Source organism: Cataglyphis hispanica, chromosome 15 (assembly GCF_021464435.1).
Source record: "Cataglyphis hispanica isolate Lineage 1 chromosome 15, ULB_Chis1_1.0, whole genome shotgun sequence".
NCBI lineage: Eukaryota > Metazoa > Arthropoda > Insecta > Hymenoptera > Formicidae > Cataglyphis > Cataglyphis hispanica.
Genome location: NC_065968.1, coordinates 2,246,099 through 2,262,425, shown reverse-complemented (window position 1 = coordinate 2,262,425; position 16,327 = coordinate 2,246,099). Strand labels below are relative to the sequence as shown.

General features: G+C 26.7%; 1 protein-coding gene across 1 annotated transcript; it reads right to left on the bottom strand.

Annotated features, from left to right (window-relative positions):
* Nucleotides 1-2,052: 2,052 nt before the first annotated feature.
* Nucleotides 2,053-15,781, bottom strand: LOC126855192 (uncharacterized). Its single transcript, XM_050602614.1, has 9 exons — nucleotides 15,572-15,781; nucleotides 12,237-12,478; nucleotides 11,569-11,719; nucleotides 10,658-10,852; nucleotides 10,123-10,507; nucleotides 7,920-8,044; nucleotides 6,067-6,300; nucleotides 4,434-4,576; nucleotides 2,053-4,220 (listed from the first exon to the last, which is right to left on the bottom strand). Exons 3-9 carry the CDS (start codon nucleotides 11,647-11,649, stop codon nucleotides 4,133-4,135), a joined length of 1,251 nt encoding a protein of 416 aa, XP_050458571.1. The 5' UTR covers nucleotides 11,650-11,719; nucleotides 12,237-12,478; nucleotides 15,572-15,781; the 3' UTR covers nucleotides 2,053-4,132.
* Nucleotides 15,782-16,327: the final 546 nt, after the last annotated feature.

The following is a 16,327-nucleotide window of genomic DNA, read 5'->3' as shown; positions in this document are numbered from 1 at the left end:
GCTTTGATAAATCATATTTTTGATACTTTTAAATTCATATAATTTATCTTATAAAATATTATATCTTAATCTTATTAATCATTTACTGCTTAAACGATACATCTTAATTTCATGTGTTCGAACTTAAAAAAGAGAGAGAGAAAGAGAGAGAGAGAGAGAGAGAGAGAGTAAATATTAAATTAGAGATTACTTTGATGTCATTGCACAAATTACACTTATCATAATAAACGTCATCTCGTTATTCAAGCATGACACTTAGCGAGTATCACTTCAAGCATGTCAGAAAACTGCATTTGTGTAATATACTATATATATATATATATAACCGAAAATAGTACGATGGAATCTATCGTATTGTTCGCGCAACGAATATGTTTTCACAATTTGAACAATGATTTATCAATCAATTCGATAATACGTGTATGCAAACATTAACTGAAGCAATTATAGTAACTGAAACAATTATAAATAATGAGAATCGATGGAAGCCGTGCAATTTTATTCACATAACTTAGCTAAACAGATTTTATAAGCAACTTTCTATTTATATTCTGAAAGGTGTTTCGTTCTACAACAAGAAAAAAATTTGAAAAAAATTGTTACTTTTTGCGCTGCTTTTAATATATTAACTGATAATTGTATCTACTAATTGTATCTTAAATCACTATGATTCGTATACATAATGAGTGATAAAAATAAAAGTTAATCACATCAGCACATCAAAAAGCGCTTAATATTTGTCCAAACTATTCCTGTATTTACTGTAATTAAACTTATTATTAGCATCTCTCATTATGGATATATTGCAGGTTGTTATGAAATTAAACTGTGTGTATATTTATCCATACAAAATGTTTCAAAACTCACTTTTTTAGCTGTATTGAAATTATTGAAAAAAAAAAAACATTTATTCTTTATTTTGTATAGATCTTATACGTATTTTGTATAAATCTATAAGTGAAATTTTGCCGAATTTAAATTACGTGAAAACTAATAATTTTTATTTTAATGCATTAATATTTAAAAAAAGATTCTTGCTATTCACTGTTGTCCGGACATCAATTTCTGATAAAATTTTATCGAATATACTGTTATTATAATAATTACACACTTTAGACATAAGTTTTTATTTTGTTGATAACTTTTTTTTTCTTCTTTTTTCTTCTTCTGTTTTCCTTCTTCTTCTTTCTTATTCTTTTTTGCTCGTGTCTGCATGTCTTTCTCTCTTTCTCTCTCCCTCTCTCTTTGTGCGTGTATGTATATAATAACACAATATTACAATGAACTATTATTATTCAAGACGACAATAATTCTTTCTATAATGCAACCATCATTAGATGTATGATAAAAGCGGTCGTTTCGTTGTAAGCGAAACGTAATCATGATAAACATAATGGTACGATTGTCATATGCGCACACTCATAATACACATAATACGCATGATTATGCAATTTAATGTGATTGCATCTTTGTATGCATTGTATAATTCAATTTTTAATTAGAAAAATGTCAATAGTAAATATCGCGCATTAATTAAGAGTAACAAGTTATAGAATTGTTTTTTTTTTTCATAATATATTGTACTTTTATTTTATTTATACACTTATCATTTATACATTTTATTATTATCATTATACATTTATACTTTTATCTTATAAAATTTGTACTTGTATTTTTTATTACACCTTTGATTTTTTAAAAATATTAATATTACTCAGCTATGCGATGCTTAAACTCAAAACTATACTAAATTGTCTTTTTATAGTTTTGTTTGTCGATCCATTTGTTGAAGGAGTTGAATAAAATCACAAAGATCATTCCATGCGAGATAGTGCGTTACGTGACTGACCTATCTGACAGTTACCTACTTCATTGTTAGTTTCAAACGTCCTAGAGTCTAGAGGAAAGGATAATTCTTATCCGCCTCGTGCAACCGTTCCGCTACGCGTTCACAGCCTTTCGATAACGAAAGCGAGCCAAGTAACGTCCTTGACTTTACTTCCCACTGGACGCCAACGCTCTTTCTGATTTTCGTAAGAGTTTGCGACCAAGTTTCTCTTCCTTAACGTTTTTATTAAATATATTTAACAATAAATCTGATACATATATATCCTCAATTAAACTCTTACAATAATGTTGCTTAGCAAAAATATACAACCACGCTTTGCTGAAAATTAATTAATAAAATTAATATGCATGACACTTTCCGTAACAAAATCTTAATTACTGAGTTCTAAATTATGATAAATTTAGTTAAATTTAATCGACGAAAATATTAATAAAATCATTTTTTAATCACGTACTTAACTACTGCCTTTCAATAATCATTTAACTTATCTTGCGGAAAAGAAGAAAAATACAATACTCGCTGCACTTTTTTTCATTCACTTGACAATATCTGCCAATAATACTCGTTTCAGATTATTATGTACGATTTTCATCCTTCTTGCCATAATTAACGGCAATCGGATATTTACGTGTGTGAAGCATAACCATTGCCGACGAGACGAGTGTCATGCAAAAATAAAAAAGTGTTTGCTGAGATTTTGTGCTGAGTTCCTATAACAAAGATTCAGTAATCAATAAATGCATATTACGGACTACTGACATTATATTTGAGTGAACGCGCAACATAGATAATTTTTATGATAGCAAAACTGTGATATACAGTTTCACAACCTCCGTACAATACTTTAATAGTGTTCTAAAGATAAAATAAAATAAAAAATAAGTTTTAAAGATAAAATAAAATAAAAAATTCCAATACAAATCTTTTGAGGTTGCAAAGTTTTTGAATTATAAGCGATCAAAGTTGCCAATGATATCGTATAGAATTCATGCCTTCAGATTCATAACTACACATACGAGCGTACCGATCTGTCATCTGTTATTGATTTTACAAATCAGATAAATTTTTATGGCTAATTTTATTGTTTCTTATGCATTTGAGTACTATGTACAGCAGTCAGCTGTATATTAATAAATTGTAAATGTTGTACGTAAAATATTTAATTTCTTCTTAAATAACAATTTAAATAGTTGATTAATTATTATATTTAAATAGAAATATAAACATAATATTTTTACATATTTGAAAAATAAAACTTATTTTTGTTTTGATCGCGAAGAGAAGTTTTGTGGAAAACAATTCATTTATTTTATTTATCAACAATAACTGATGACAGATCAGTACATATGTAAATGTAGTTATAAGCCTGAGCGCGCAAATTCTTCGCAATATTATTATCTTCGCAAATTTTGATCATTTATAACTCAAAAACTATAGCCTTGATATTTCCGTATTAAGATTTTTAATTCCATTTTGCCTCTAGAATACGCTATTAAAATATTATACAAAGGTTATGAGACATCCCTAATAATTGTAATTATAATATCTAAAGAATAAAAGAAACAATTTCTTATTGTTTTTTTTTAAATTTGTAATATTCCTTTTTTTATAAATTTTGTATAACTTCTGCCATTGTAATAAATGACAAATAACGCAATGCTATTAATGTTTTTTTATCCAAAAAAGCACAAAAATATAATATTATTAATTTTCAGATGTTCAAAATCAAAGTTTTTTTAAAAACAAAGCTTTATAGGAAAATGTTCTGCTCTTTATTATTTACTTTATTATTATCTACTATATCTTTTACATTATTTCCCTGTATTTTTTTTCTACATTATTTTTTTTCTTTATGCCGATTTTTTTTCCGATTATAGGAAACGATCGATTTGAGGAAATCTTGTATTTTTTGAAAAGAAAAGAGAAGAAAGCTAATGATTCTTTCGATTAATCTCACGCATCAATCTCACTTTCGCCATACTTCTCTCAAAATTCCGCAGTACTCTCTCCTCATATCTTTTACCATCTCAATATTTTTGTATCTCTGCGATAATTACGATCGACATTGACGTTGAAATTAATAAATTAATATGTTGAGAATTGCAAAATTAAAGTGGAAAATTAATTGTATAATTAAAAAACATGATTTGTTGATTTTAGATCGTAAAAAAATTATCTTAATTTTTTTTACACATGGTTAAAAATTTAATGAATCATTTTTAATTAACTACACTTGTGTAAAATTGGGAAATTATATAAGATTAATTAACTAGTTAATTATATTTAAAATACGACAATCTTCAATCTTCTTCGAAGTTCGTCTTTTGTTTCCTTTGGTACGTATGGATTTTTTAATGGATCTGCATTAAGTCTGCGCATAAAAAACGAAAAAAAAGAAACATAGATTAATATTATGTACATAAATATAACATCGCTCTTGTTACTATCAGATTTTATATTCTATAGATTAACAAATTTCCAATAATTAACAAGTCATTATTGCTGTAAAATATTTTTTAACATATTTTATTAATATCTCTGTGTGCTCAAATTATTTCAAATTGAACATTTCCGAAAGATTTACCTATAAAGCGATGGTGCATTGGCGCAATTAACATTGTACCACCAGTCACATGCAAATTCGTGCTGATTAAAAAGTGTTCCATTGGTGCATAAGAAAGAGGCACCCTGGTGTCCTTCACGTCCGTCATGGCAAATGTGATATGCCTATAACAACATTAATTTGATACACAAAATTAAAAATCGTATATTTAGTCTTATAGGGACTTAATAACTAGATAGATTTAATAACTCTGTTCTTTTTTTTTTTTTTAGCAATTGTAATTTTGATTTCTATAATATGAATATACAAAAAAATATTCGGTATAAATTAGCCAAAAGATAATGCTTTCCTGTGTTTTACATAAATATGATAATTAAGAAATTAATGTAAAGCACACATTTGCAAGTTTGATAACATTATTGAAAGCAACATGAAACACGGTGAAAAGAAATCAGTCTGAAGAAAATATAAAGGAAGCGAATGACATTCTTGAAAAGGAAAGTTTAACGCTCTGGAAATCAAGTTGCCATGCATAACGTAACATTTCAGTTACGTAGCGACATTTATATACATTTATTGCATCTTATTGTTCATGTAGAAATTCACAATTTCATGTAGAAATAACTTATTTAATTATATTTTTATGACAATTATCGCTTCCAAATTTGATGTAGTATATTAAATATAATCAAAGATAATATAATTTATCAGAAGTGCAAGATGCCTTGCTTGAGATTTTAAAAATTGTCGAGCAAAGACAATATTATATTAAGCATATATGTGTTACATTAAAAGAGTCTGAGTCAAGCTCAATACGACATACAATAATTTGCCGAGACTGTTCTCTCGAAGAGTTTGTCTTTCACCAAGACAAGATTGGTCTCTTTACTCTCGCGTTGCCTTGAAGTTTTAATAATGACAGTCCGTTCTCTTACATAATAAATCCGCTCTACTTTGTCCGCTCACGCTACGTCGGAATTAGTGAAATGATTTTTTCTTACTTTGCAAGCAGCATTATCAGTTTTATATAGAACACGACATAAAGTGCGCAATATACAAAAGTCACTTTGTAAATATATTGTTAGAAGTATACAGTATTAGAAGTATACAAAGTACAAAGAGAGGGGAAGGGGGAGAGAGGAAATCAATGTGCTGCGATAAGTTATCTTCAATATGTATAAAAATTGTTTAATTTATTCTAAATATTATTTATTATGAATAGCATATATACCTGCATTTTTACTACTCAATTTTATATAAAAAAAAGCCAAAAAGGATTTTTAAAGTTTAGAAACAATTGTATTAGAATATGCAATTGACATGCACAAGTTTCATTTCTATACTATTATTATTGAAAACAATGTAATTATTTTATTATTCATTTTTTATTCTTAATATTTTTATAAAAAAAAGGATAACATCAAATCATTCTTTTATAAACATTTTTAGAGCACAAAAAGTATTTAAAACTTTAAATATATATATATATATATATATATATATATATATATATATAATAGTTATATCATATAGTTAATTCTATAATATATAGTTAATTCTATAATTCTATAATGTACTACTATAATTCTCTCTCTTCTAATTTTGCTTTTACATAAAGTTTGTGTAAGTATATATAGTATATGTGTGTAAATACCTGACAACCAGTTTCCACATTTGCATACATTCCTGGTACGATCGGAACATATGCGCAAGAAAAACTCGTACGTGGCACCGTATGATAAATGGGATAATCCACTCCAGGAATTCCAGGAATTTTGTTCAAGTCTTGTTCTTTCTTCGACTCTTCTTTTACGATAATTGGTCGACGAAATCCCACTACCGGTTGAAAATTTTGATACTCATCATAGTCATCCATCGGAATTTGTTTCTGATCCATTTATAAAAAAATTGAAAGCAATCTGTTATTAACATTATTGGAAAACAAGCAAAACAAAGCGCAATAACATGAGGTATAAAAAATATAATTATGGGGGCATTTAACATTGATAATTTAAATACAAAGTTAGGCTGACAAAAATTAAATATAATAATGTAAAAACGCATAGAATAATATAAAAAATAATTTTTTTTGAGATGGAGAAAGGAAGGGAGAGAGAGAGAGAGAGAGAGAGAGAGAGAGAGAGAGAGAGAGTGAGCGAGAGAGAGTATCGAAAAACTCAAAATTCACTTTCTTCCATAACTTAAAAAAGTTTGGAGTCCAACAGAGTGTAACAAACCTTCACGAAATGTTACCTTGTTTAATTCAAAGCCAAGGACGGTTTTTCATACTATTTTTATACTGCCACTTTCCGTATTATGAAATAAATCGATTTAATACAACTTTAACTTTAATCTAATGACACAAGACATCTAACAGATATATATTTTATATATAATCTTTTTATTTATGTATACGTTACTGTCCGACAATGATTCGTTCTGTTCATGTACATATACACACGTGTACATATACGTACATATATATATATATATATATATATATATATATATATATACATATACATACATACATGCGTATATATATGATGTTTCAGTTCCTTTGTTACAAACTTTGAGATATGATAAGGCTCAGTAAAAATATCATTTTTTATTAAGACAACCCCTTTTCTCTGTCCTTAAGGAGCTACTTTGAGAATATGTGAATAGAGAGAAAGGAACCTGTCGTATGATCTGCATGCTCTTCTGATTTTAACTCTCTTGATTTTTATTTCGAGGGACATTTATTCTTAGGAGGAAAACATTTTGAACATTTCTTTTGTAGTGTTAACCAGGTCTGGCCAGGTCGGTACCCTTCACCATTGCCTACCAACAAACGCCAGGATTCCAGGACACGTAGTTCCTTAAGGACGAAGAACAGGGAGAATCGGAGCGTCGGAGAACAGGAGATGCTTAATAAAAACGATGCTTTCATTAAGCTCTACCACTTCTCAAAATTTGTAACAGGAGTACTGAAACATTCTGTATACATATGCCATTGCTAATAAAAAAAAATGTTAATTATTTATTTTTAAATCTATCTATATGTGAATCGTGATATATTGCAGAAATATATCACATTTATTATCTTATTAATACACTTCATAATTCAATTTGATAATTTATTTTACACCTAGCATGTAATACAAATACAATTCTTTAGCAATAGATCAATATATGTCTACAGAAGAAGAAACACTTAATCACATCTAAATGATATAATGCAAGCTCAGTGAAATGAATTTGTCTCAAAGATCAACTTGATATCAGCAAATATCTTTTTATTGTTATAATGCACAAACATTTCAGTAAAAAGAAAGAGAGAGAGAAAAAAAGAAAAAATGCCAAAGAAAAAGACTAATAATCTAAGTAAAAAGACTGATAATACAAAAGATGATAAAATTTAATAAATTAATAAATATAGCTTAAATGTCGGATATGCTATACGTTATTTAAGCAATTTATAACAGAAAGTTATTTTGGCTTAGCAAAATTAAAATGTATATATACCTGTACGATGGCTGAACATGCCAGTATACTGGCGAGCAAAAGTACGGGAAGTATACAGCGATTTTTCGGCATGACCGCACCGAGTTTGAATATGAGCGAAACTGGACCAAGTTTCAGCCGTAACGCTGTATTAAGTGTATGAGAAATTATGTCACACAGAGAAAGAGAAAGTCTAAACTATATGTAACACAAGACATCAAGCCCCTTCCATTATGAGATATATCTGTTGATTAAATATATCTTAAAACAGAAATTTAGATGTCTCGACATCGCGTGCATCGCTGACGATTATTATGCAACTCGACACAATGTAATTCATTATATAGATGCATAAAATAAAATAAAATCCTGTCTAAACTATTCTTTTCTTTGACATAAGATGCTGATGATAACGTTACTATAAAAGAAAACAATTTAAAAAATAAATCTTTTATCTTGCTAGAAAGATAGAAATCTGATATTTTATCTATTATTCATATCTCTAATTCTTTACATGTCAAAAACACTGTCAGCATCTCCAGCGTTTACTTGCAAAACAGATTTTAATATTAATTAAAAATATTATCAATAAAATATAATGCGATGGAATATTACAATATTTAATGTATATTAAATAGTTTGTGTACAGTCTTTATAATAAAAGGGAAAATAACACTAGTCCTCTTTTACAAGAGAGAGATATATTTTTTACATATAATTATTATTTATTATATTTACATACAATTTACATACATTTTCTACAAAAATAAAATTTATAATGGAAAAGTGAATCAAATCTGTTTTATACAAAAAAATATTTTTTAAATATATAATAATATGTTAGAATATAAAAGAGAGAGTCACTTTAATCTTTCAGAGTAATTTAGAATATATTTAAATATATTTTATAACTTATAATTTAATAGAAAAAGATGCAGGATATTATACAACACAAATTGCGAGCTTAAAAGATCTAATCAGTAATAATTAATCAGAAGATGCCATTTTTTGTATATCATTAAATTTTGCGATCACTAAAAAAATGTTCATGCATTTTTACTTTCTCGAGGCGCTTCTCTGTTTCCGTAAATTGTAATTTTCAGGACAGTTGCAATTACATAATGAAATAACTCTCTAATAATTACGCGACAATTATTGTTAATTATAATATACTATTATTGAATGAGTGAAGCTTATATTAATGAAAGTGAAGTGTTAAATGCAATACATGAATATATATTTTTTAATCTTTATATGTTTATAAAAATTTGTGTGTTTTATTATAATAATATATTTTCTCGTAGACTTTTATTGATATTAAACTATATTCACAAATAAATAAGATAAACCGTTTATTTTTATTTGTATAATCTCTATGTTCATATTATAAGAAAAGTTATAAAAAAATAATTAAAATATAATAAAACAAATAACTTCTGCATCGTTTTTTTCTCAAGAAAAGTGAAATTTCAAGAAATGAGAAAATTTGCCCCCCTCCCCCCCCACACACACACGCACACGCACACGCACGCGCACGCGCATATATATTATGTATAAATTTATAATTTTCAAATTTTAAATATAATTATAGTATAGTATATCGACAATTTTTTTCTCATTTCTCCCAATTTTACTATATCTAAAAAATAAAAAATTAATTCTTTTAATTACACAATTAGGATACACAGTTTTTCTTTCTCTTCAAAGTGCAATAGTACCTTTCCGGAAGATTTTTTTGCGCTGAACACGATGCCATTGTCTCAATTTACCTAGCACGTCAGGATTTAGAGGATAAAATGGAATCGGAAACGGACTAAAAATGGCGTTTTTAACATTTTTAACATTTTTTGCGGCAAAAGAAAACTGGTTTCTAAGTAAACTTAGTGGCATTTGAAAGTATAATTCAAAAGCTTTTAAACAAATTTTGGTTTATGATTTTTTTTATCAAGTGGTTTGAATTTTAGTATTAAATTTAGTAGTTAGACTTTTCGTATAATCTACAATATAAGAAAAGCAAATATATATATATATATATGCATACTTGTTTGCAGATATGCTTATTTCATTTTTTGCAATGCTATTATAGCCTCGAAATTGTTTTATTAGAATTTTTTTCTTAAAATGTAAGGAATCTGGCATTAAGAGGAAGACCGGTAGTTTTGGGACAGTATAGAAGATTTATAGAAGATAAGATAAGATAGTAATACAAAAAATAGCTATTAATATAAGACATTTTCTTGATTTGAATTGAAGAGCGCGATATTATTAACAAAGTAATCATCAAATGGTTCATATATGGTGTCCCAATCATATCCCATCTTCCAGCTGGATACATGAAACAAATCTGCCGGCAATATTAAAGGTGTTACAATAGGCTTGTAAATACCCGGTTTAGCGGGTGGTATAATTGGTATAAATTGTCTATAATTCGAATAGATCTGTGGCTTCGAATGACTTTGGAGTTTAATGTTTTCGAAATTGTTCGACGTTTGATAATTTGTGTGCATAAACGGTCTTCGTATAATGTAAGTTGTATCCACGGTTTTCAGATGATTATAATGAGGTCGGCTTTCCAGTGGTACATATTGACCGTCTGATGTTAGATAGACCTTGATTAGATTAGAATCAATGAATCATTAATTATAAAAAATATGCATGAAATTTATATTAAATTTTAATAAAATAATTAGAAGTAATAATTCGAAGTATTTGATGAGAAACAAATATTATTCTAATTAATAATATATATTGAAACATGCCTTAATTATTTCCTTATTTTGATCGAAATTCGGATGTTTATGAACGTGCCGAGCATTTAAGACGATACCGTCAGGTACAGTAATACCTTCTTTGTTCAATCGATTCAGTGCCAAGCGATCCGTTTTGAAAGCTTCCTCTGGAATTTTACCACCCAATGCTGGTAGCACTTGCTCTCGAAAAATTTGCCGCTTTTGCTGTAATGGTCATTTTTTTCAATTAAACACAAAATTTGCTAAGCACAAGCCCGATATAATATATTATATATATATATATATATATATATATATATATATATATATATATATATACAGGGTATCCTAGACCACCCTAGTACACCTCTTTTCTTTCAAAAACTAAGCATTTTAGAAAAAAACATTTTGAACAAAAATTATATAATTTTGAGGGAAACATAAGATGGTGTCATTAGTTTGATCTTGGATGACATCGTTAAGGTCAAGTTAAGGACACCTTTAATTTATTAAATGGAATCCCCTATTTTTTATTGCATATTCTTATAGCTTATGTCGAGAGCTTTCCAAAACACTATAACAAAGTATTTTTTCATTAAGAATTTTTTGAGTTATTTTGTATCTTAATCTGACATATTTTAGTATAAAATATAAAATATCTCGAAAATTATTTAGTGTTCGATAATTAGTATCATAATACTGTTATGTACTATCATTAAACTATCATTAAAAATTTTTTCGCCTGTTCTGAGACACCCTGTATATATATATATATATATATATATATATATATATATATATATATATATATATATATATTGATGGAAATATGTTGCAAATTGTAATATTTACAATTGTCGATTATTAATTCAACAATAGATTATTACACTTTGAAAAAAAGCATACAAAAAAAATTGCTTATAATTATTTAACTATTTAACCTTTTCTGCTTTAATATGCCTCGACAAAATCGTAATTGCTAATAGCAATCGATACCAATATCCTTGTCTAATGATCATCATAATGATGAATGTTCCATTTGACGTCTACAATTATACTGTCGTTTGCATTGTTCTGTATGATTGTTTTGATCTGTAACATAAAGCATGTTTCATAAAAACATCTTTTTAATCGCAATATACTCCCTCGAATCACCTTAATATTCATTTTTTTTTCTTGAAAAAATTTTCTAAAAATTTCTTATACGATTTTAAACGATATTTATTATAGACATTGAGCTTAATGTTAATTTAAATTAGGTGTTTGTCATGGTTTTTTACTATACGAATAACGCGATCATGCGGGTGACCGCGACGCTATTTGTTCTCGCTCGTGTATTGATCTTTAAGGAAATTGTTTGAATATAACGATGATGTTCGCCGTTAAATTTTAGACGCGAATTTTAATGTTTCAATTTTGAACAATAATTAATATGGTAATATAATTAATAATAATATAATTAATATGATAATTAATATGGTAATAAATATTAAAATATATTATTAAAACTTTAAAGTAATGTCAAGAGCTCCTTAGCGCTACGGATTATTTTATATTTATTGCAAAAATATATTTAATTTTAAAAATCAATATGTAATAAAACAGTTACCATTGAAATGAAAGGAATTGAAAGGGTCCTTTCTCCTGAAACTAATTTTCGAGCAGCGAACAAACGACTTATTATCAATGATGCTATGTTATTATACGGACAAGTTTAATTTCATCGCATCTGTAACGGTCGAGTGAATTTGTTCATGCGATTGTATCCTTTCATCCTCCTTTCTTCTCATCATAAAAATCTTACATAATAATTTTATTTGTACCTGGTGTATTTATCTCTAACCCCTTCCTCTGAAAACATTGACAGTGTCAAATATTGTATCATTTTACATATAATTCAATATAATTTTATGCATCAAATTTGACACGTTAAACTATCTTTTACAGATTTTGCACATTTGCAATATTTTTCGCAATAATATTCTCATAGGAATTGGTCGAATAGACAAACACTTTATAAATTGCGCATTTTGTATAAAAAATTGTGCTTGCTAAGCAAAAAAAGAGTTTCTTTTTCTATAGATTTATATCTATATATTGGATGTAGCTTAAAGATCGTCCACTAAATAGCGTTATTTCTTACCAAAAAATAAGTTGAAAAGTCCTGAATCATTTTTCTCTATCTAAATAAAGAATTTTTCTATTATATATCTTAATAAAGAATTAATTATTGAGTAAGTCAATTAGTGCCAATCTTTAACCGGGCACACATCAGTAAGCCGTGTGCCCGTTTAAAGGCCAGTGCTGACTTTATTCAATAATTAGTTCTTCATGAAGTATTGTAGAAAAAAATTCAGAACTGACTTATTTTTTGATAAGAAATAAAGAAATAAAGCTATGAACTTAATGGAATCTTTAAGTGATCCTGTATATTGTACTCGATAAAATTTTAATATTATTATTATTATTAATACGATATGTAAAATGAGCAAAAATGCATTTATTTTTGTTCTATATGTTGTTAGATTTCTTTAAACACTTTTTAGAATGAAACAAACAAAACTATCTAAATAAGTGTTACGTATACGTTAGTATAATGTATTATTAAACAACGTGCGAACCAGAATTGTGATGCCATTCTGAAGTTTAACAATCGCAAGCTCTGTTTTTTACATTACAAGAAAAATGTCTTTATTTTTATTCCACTACTTTTTTGTGATCTACAATCACTATATACTCGAATAATTTTTTCTATACAAAAAACTATTAAAAAAATTAACAAAAAAAAAACCAAGTAAAGCAAAGATAATTTCTCTATTCCTGTTTTACTAGAATTAATGCATTTAAGAATTTCTGAAGAAATTCTGAAGAAACTATTTCACGAATTTAAAAAAAAAAATTAAAATTGTGAGATTTTCAATCATTGCATAATCGCCAATTACTTGCATAATCAACGTTTCCAGAGTACTATATACATCTATATACATTCAAAATAAACTATTAAAGCATTATACAAATTTTAAAAAATTATGCTTTCTTAGATATTTAGATTTTAATTTCGAATAATTTAATATAGTTAAACTCATATTAACTTTGCATAATATTGTAATATTGTGTTCGAAAAGGATAGTATGTAATTTTATTTCAATTATGAAGAGAATATAGTTATGAAGAAGAAGTTTTATTTATGATAAAATTCATAAAAGTGGAAATGTTATCGCATTTAAAAATTATATCACAATAATAAAGTCGCTGTTTGCGATTAATGTAGAACGATCTTAAAAACAAGTGGGTGACAAAATTCACTCCGTCCTCCCTTCGCATCGTTGGCAACAAAATTTGATGATTGTGATAAACTTATTACTTTCCAGATATGCGTAGAAACAATATCAACGTAGAAAATGTTGTTGTAAAAATAAGATAAAACAAATACATTAAAGATACGATAGTACTAAGATAGTAGTAATAATAGACTAGTAGTAAGAATATAAAAAAAAATTTAATCTGCAAGAGCATCAAATTAAAATAATTGTGAAAATATTAAAGTTTAATTTGAAAGAAAGCATATTTTACATTTTGAAAATTGAAATATATATTTACATAATTTAAAGTTTAATTTTGATATAAGCTCAAGATTTCTCTATTACGAGTCAGAATAAAAGCAAATTTAAAATTTGCGAGGATAAACTATTTGATTTTTCGCTGTCACATTAAATCACACAAGCGTTAAATTCGCACCTGTATTAAATCATCCATCCGAATGTTCGCATCGCCTAGATTCTTCGCGAACACTTTCGCTTTCTCGCGATTGAGATTTTATGTGAATGTAAGATTATTATTACAGTAAGAGCACATCTACATGGATGCGTAATCGAAGAAAGTCAAAGAATTACATTGAATCTTAGTAGATGCAATATACATATAATCGAATATTTTATCTCTCAGTGGCATAACTGTTTATGTAATGTTTTGTTATATTAAATTACATAACGATATTGAAATATATAATTTTAAATTCAAAATCTGCACAAGAGTCCCATTAATATAATCTTGATTATGCCTACATTTTTTAAATCTAATTATAGTCAGCAATATAATGAAATCATTAATTATCGTAGTTATTATATCCATCTGCTTCGAAATATATGTCAATATTGACAAAATTGCCCTTGCGAGTTTTCATTATGTTATTGATATTCGTACATTATTAAAAACTTTGCATTAAATGATTCGAAAAATCATAAGCACCACCATATTTTGTTAATGTACCTGTTATAAATATCTAAAATCTTCAACCCTAACTTTTTTAAATCTATAAAAAAATGCTATATATCGTTGATTTCATCTTGTGTATGACTTGAAAAATTTTTTATTAGAATAAAAAAAATATTTTTTCGTTAAAAAAATTATCTTAAATGTATATAGAAATTGAATACAAAAGATATTTCCTGCCACGTCAAAATTTTATCTATACATCACCGCAAAACCGCAATTGTACAATATATAATTATACATTATATAGTTGTGTCAAAATAATTTTTAAGAAAGGTTGAGAATGGAGAATGAGAAATATTGAATGATAGTATATTCCCGCATATATATATATATATATATATATATATATATATATATATATATATATATATATATATTCATAAAGCATTGTCCAGTCATAAAAAAAACTACATATCATAATTTTGCAATACAGGCACGTGTATAATGATATGGAATTTTTTAATTTTTTTTTTAAATATTTTAATAATGCTTTATATGAAAAGATAAATAAGATGATAAAATTAATACATAAATATAATATATAAATATACATACTGTTATTATATAAAAAACACTGTTATATATAATGTTGCATTATGAAAATAGATAAGTAAAAATAACAAAGTAACAACAAAATAACAAAGACAGCACATCGAAGATAACGCATACCTTAAAAGCACACAATTTTCCTGTAGATTTCCAAAAATAACACACTGTGAAAAATCGTGCTATTTACTGTATTTCGCTGCAAGCAAGATTATTAGAAATATTTTAAGATATAATTATTGTCCTGATTGAAAACCATCTTGAAAATGTACACTGCACACCGACCAGATCTGTCTAATCAAATAGATATCAGGTCAGGAAGTTGAAGAATGGTGAAGATGATACTGAGTCCGCTGGTAAGAGATTGCCTCGTAATATACTCGGGGAGCTTGAGTACGTAAGCCAAGTTTGAAATACTTTCACTAGACGATCGAGATAATCAACTGTCTCTTTATTTCCATCTTCCTTTTCCAATTGTTATTATTGTATTATCTGATTATCACAAAGATTTTTATATAAAATATATTAAATGGTGATCGTTAGATAGTTGTATTAATTATTAATATTTTATTATATATTTTGCTTATATATATATATATATATATATTATATATATATATATATATATAAGCAAAATTAGGCTTATAAGATTATCACATTTTTTTCAGATATTAATTATTTAAATTACTATTAATTATTTATTAGATATTATTACAAATATTAATGACTTAAAATTATTAAAAAACGAGATTGTTAAAAAAAAGATATTGAGATTGTTAAAAAAAGACATTACTTTATTTAATCTAATAATATTACTCTTCTAATAATTTACTCTAATAATTTACTCTTACCTTATAGCGCGCATGTATCAAATCTATC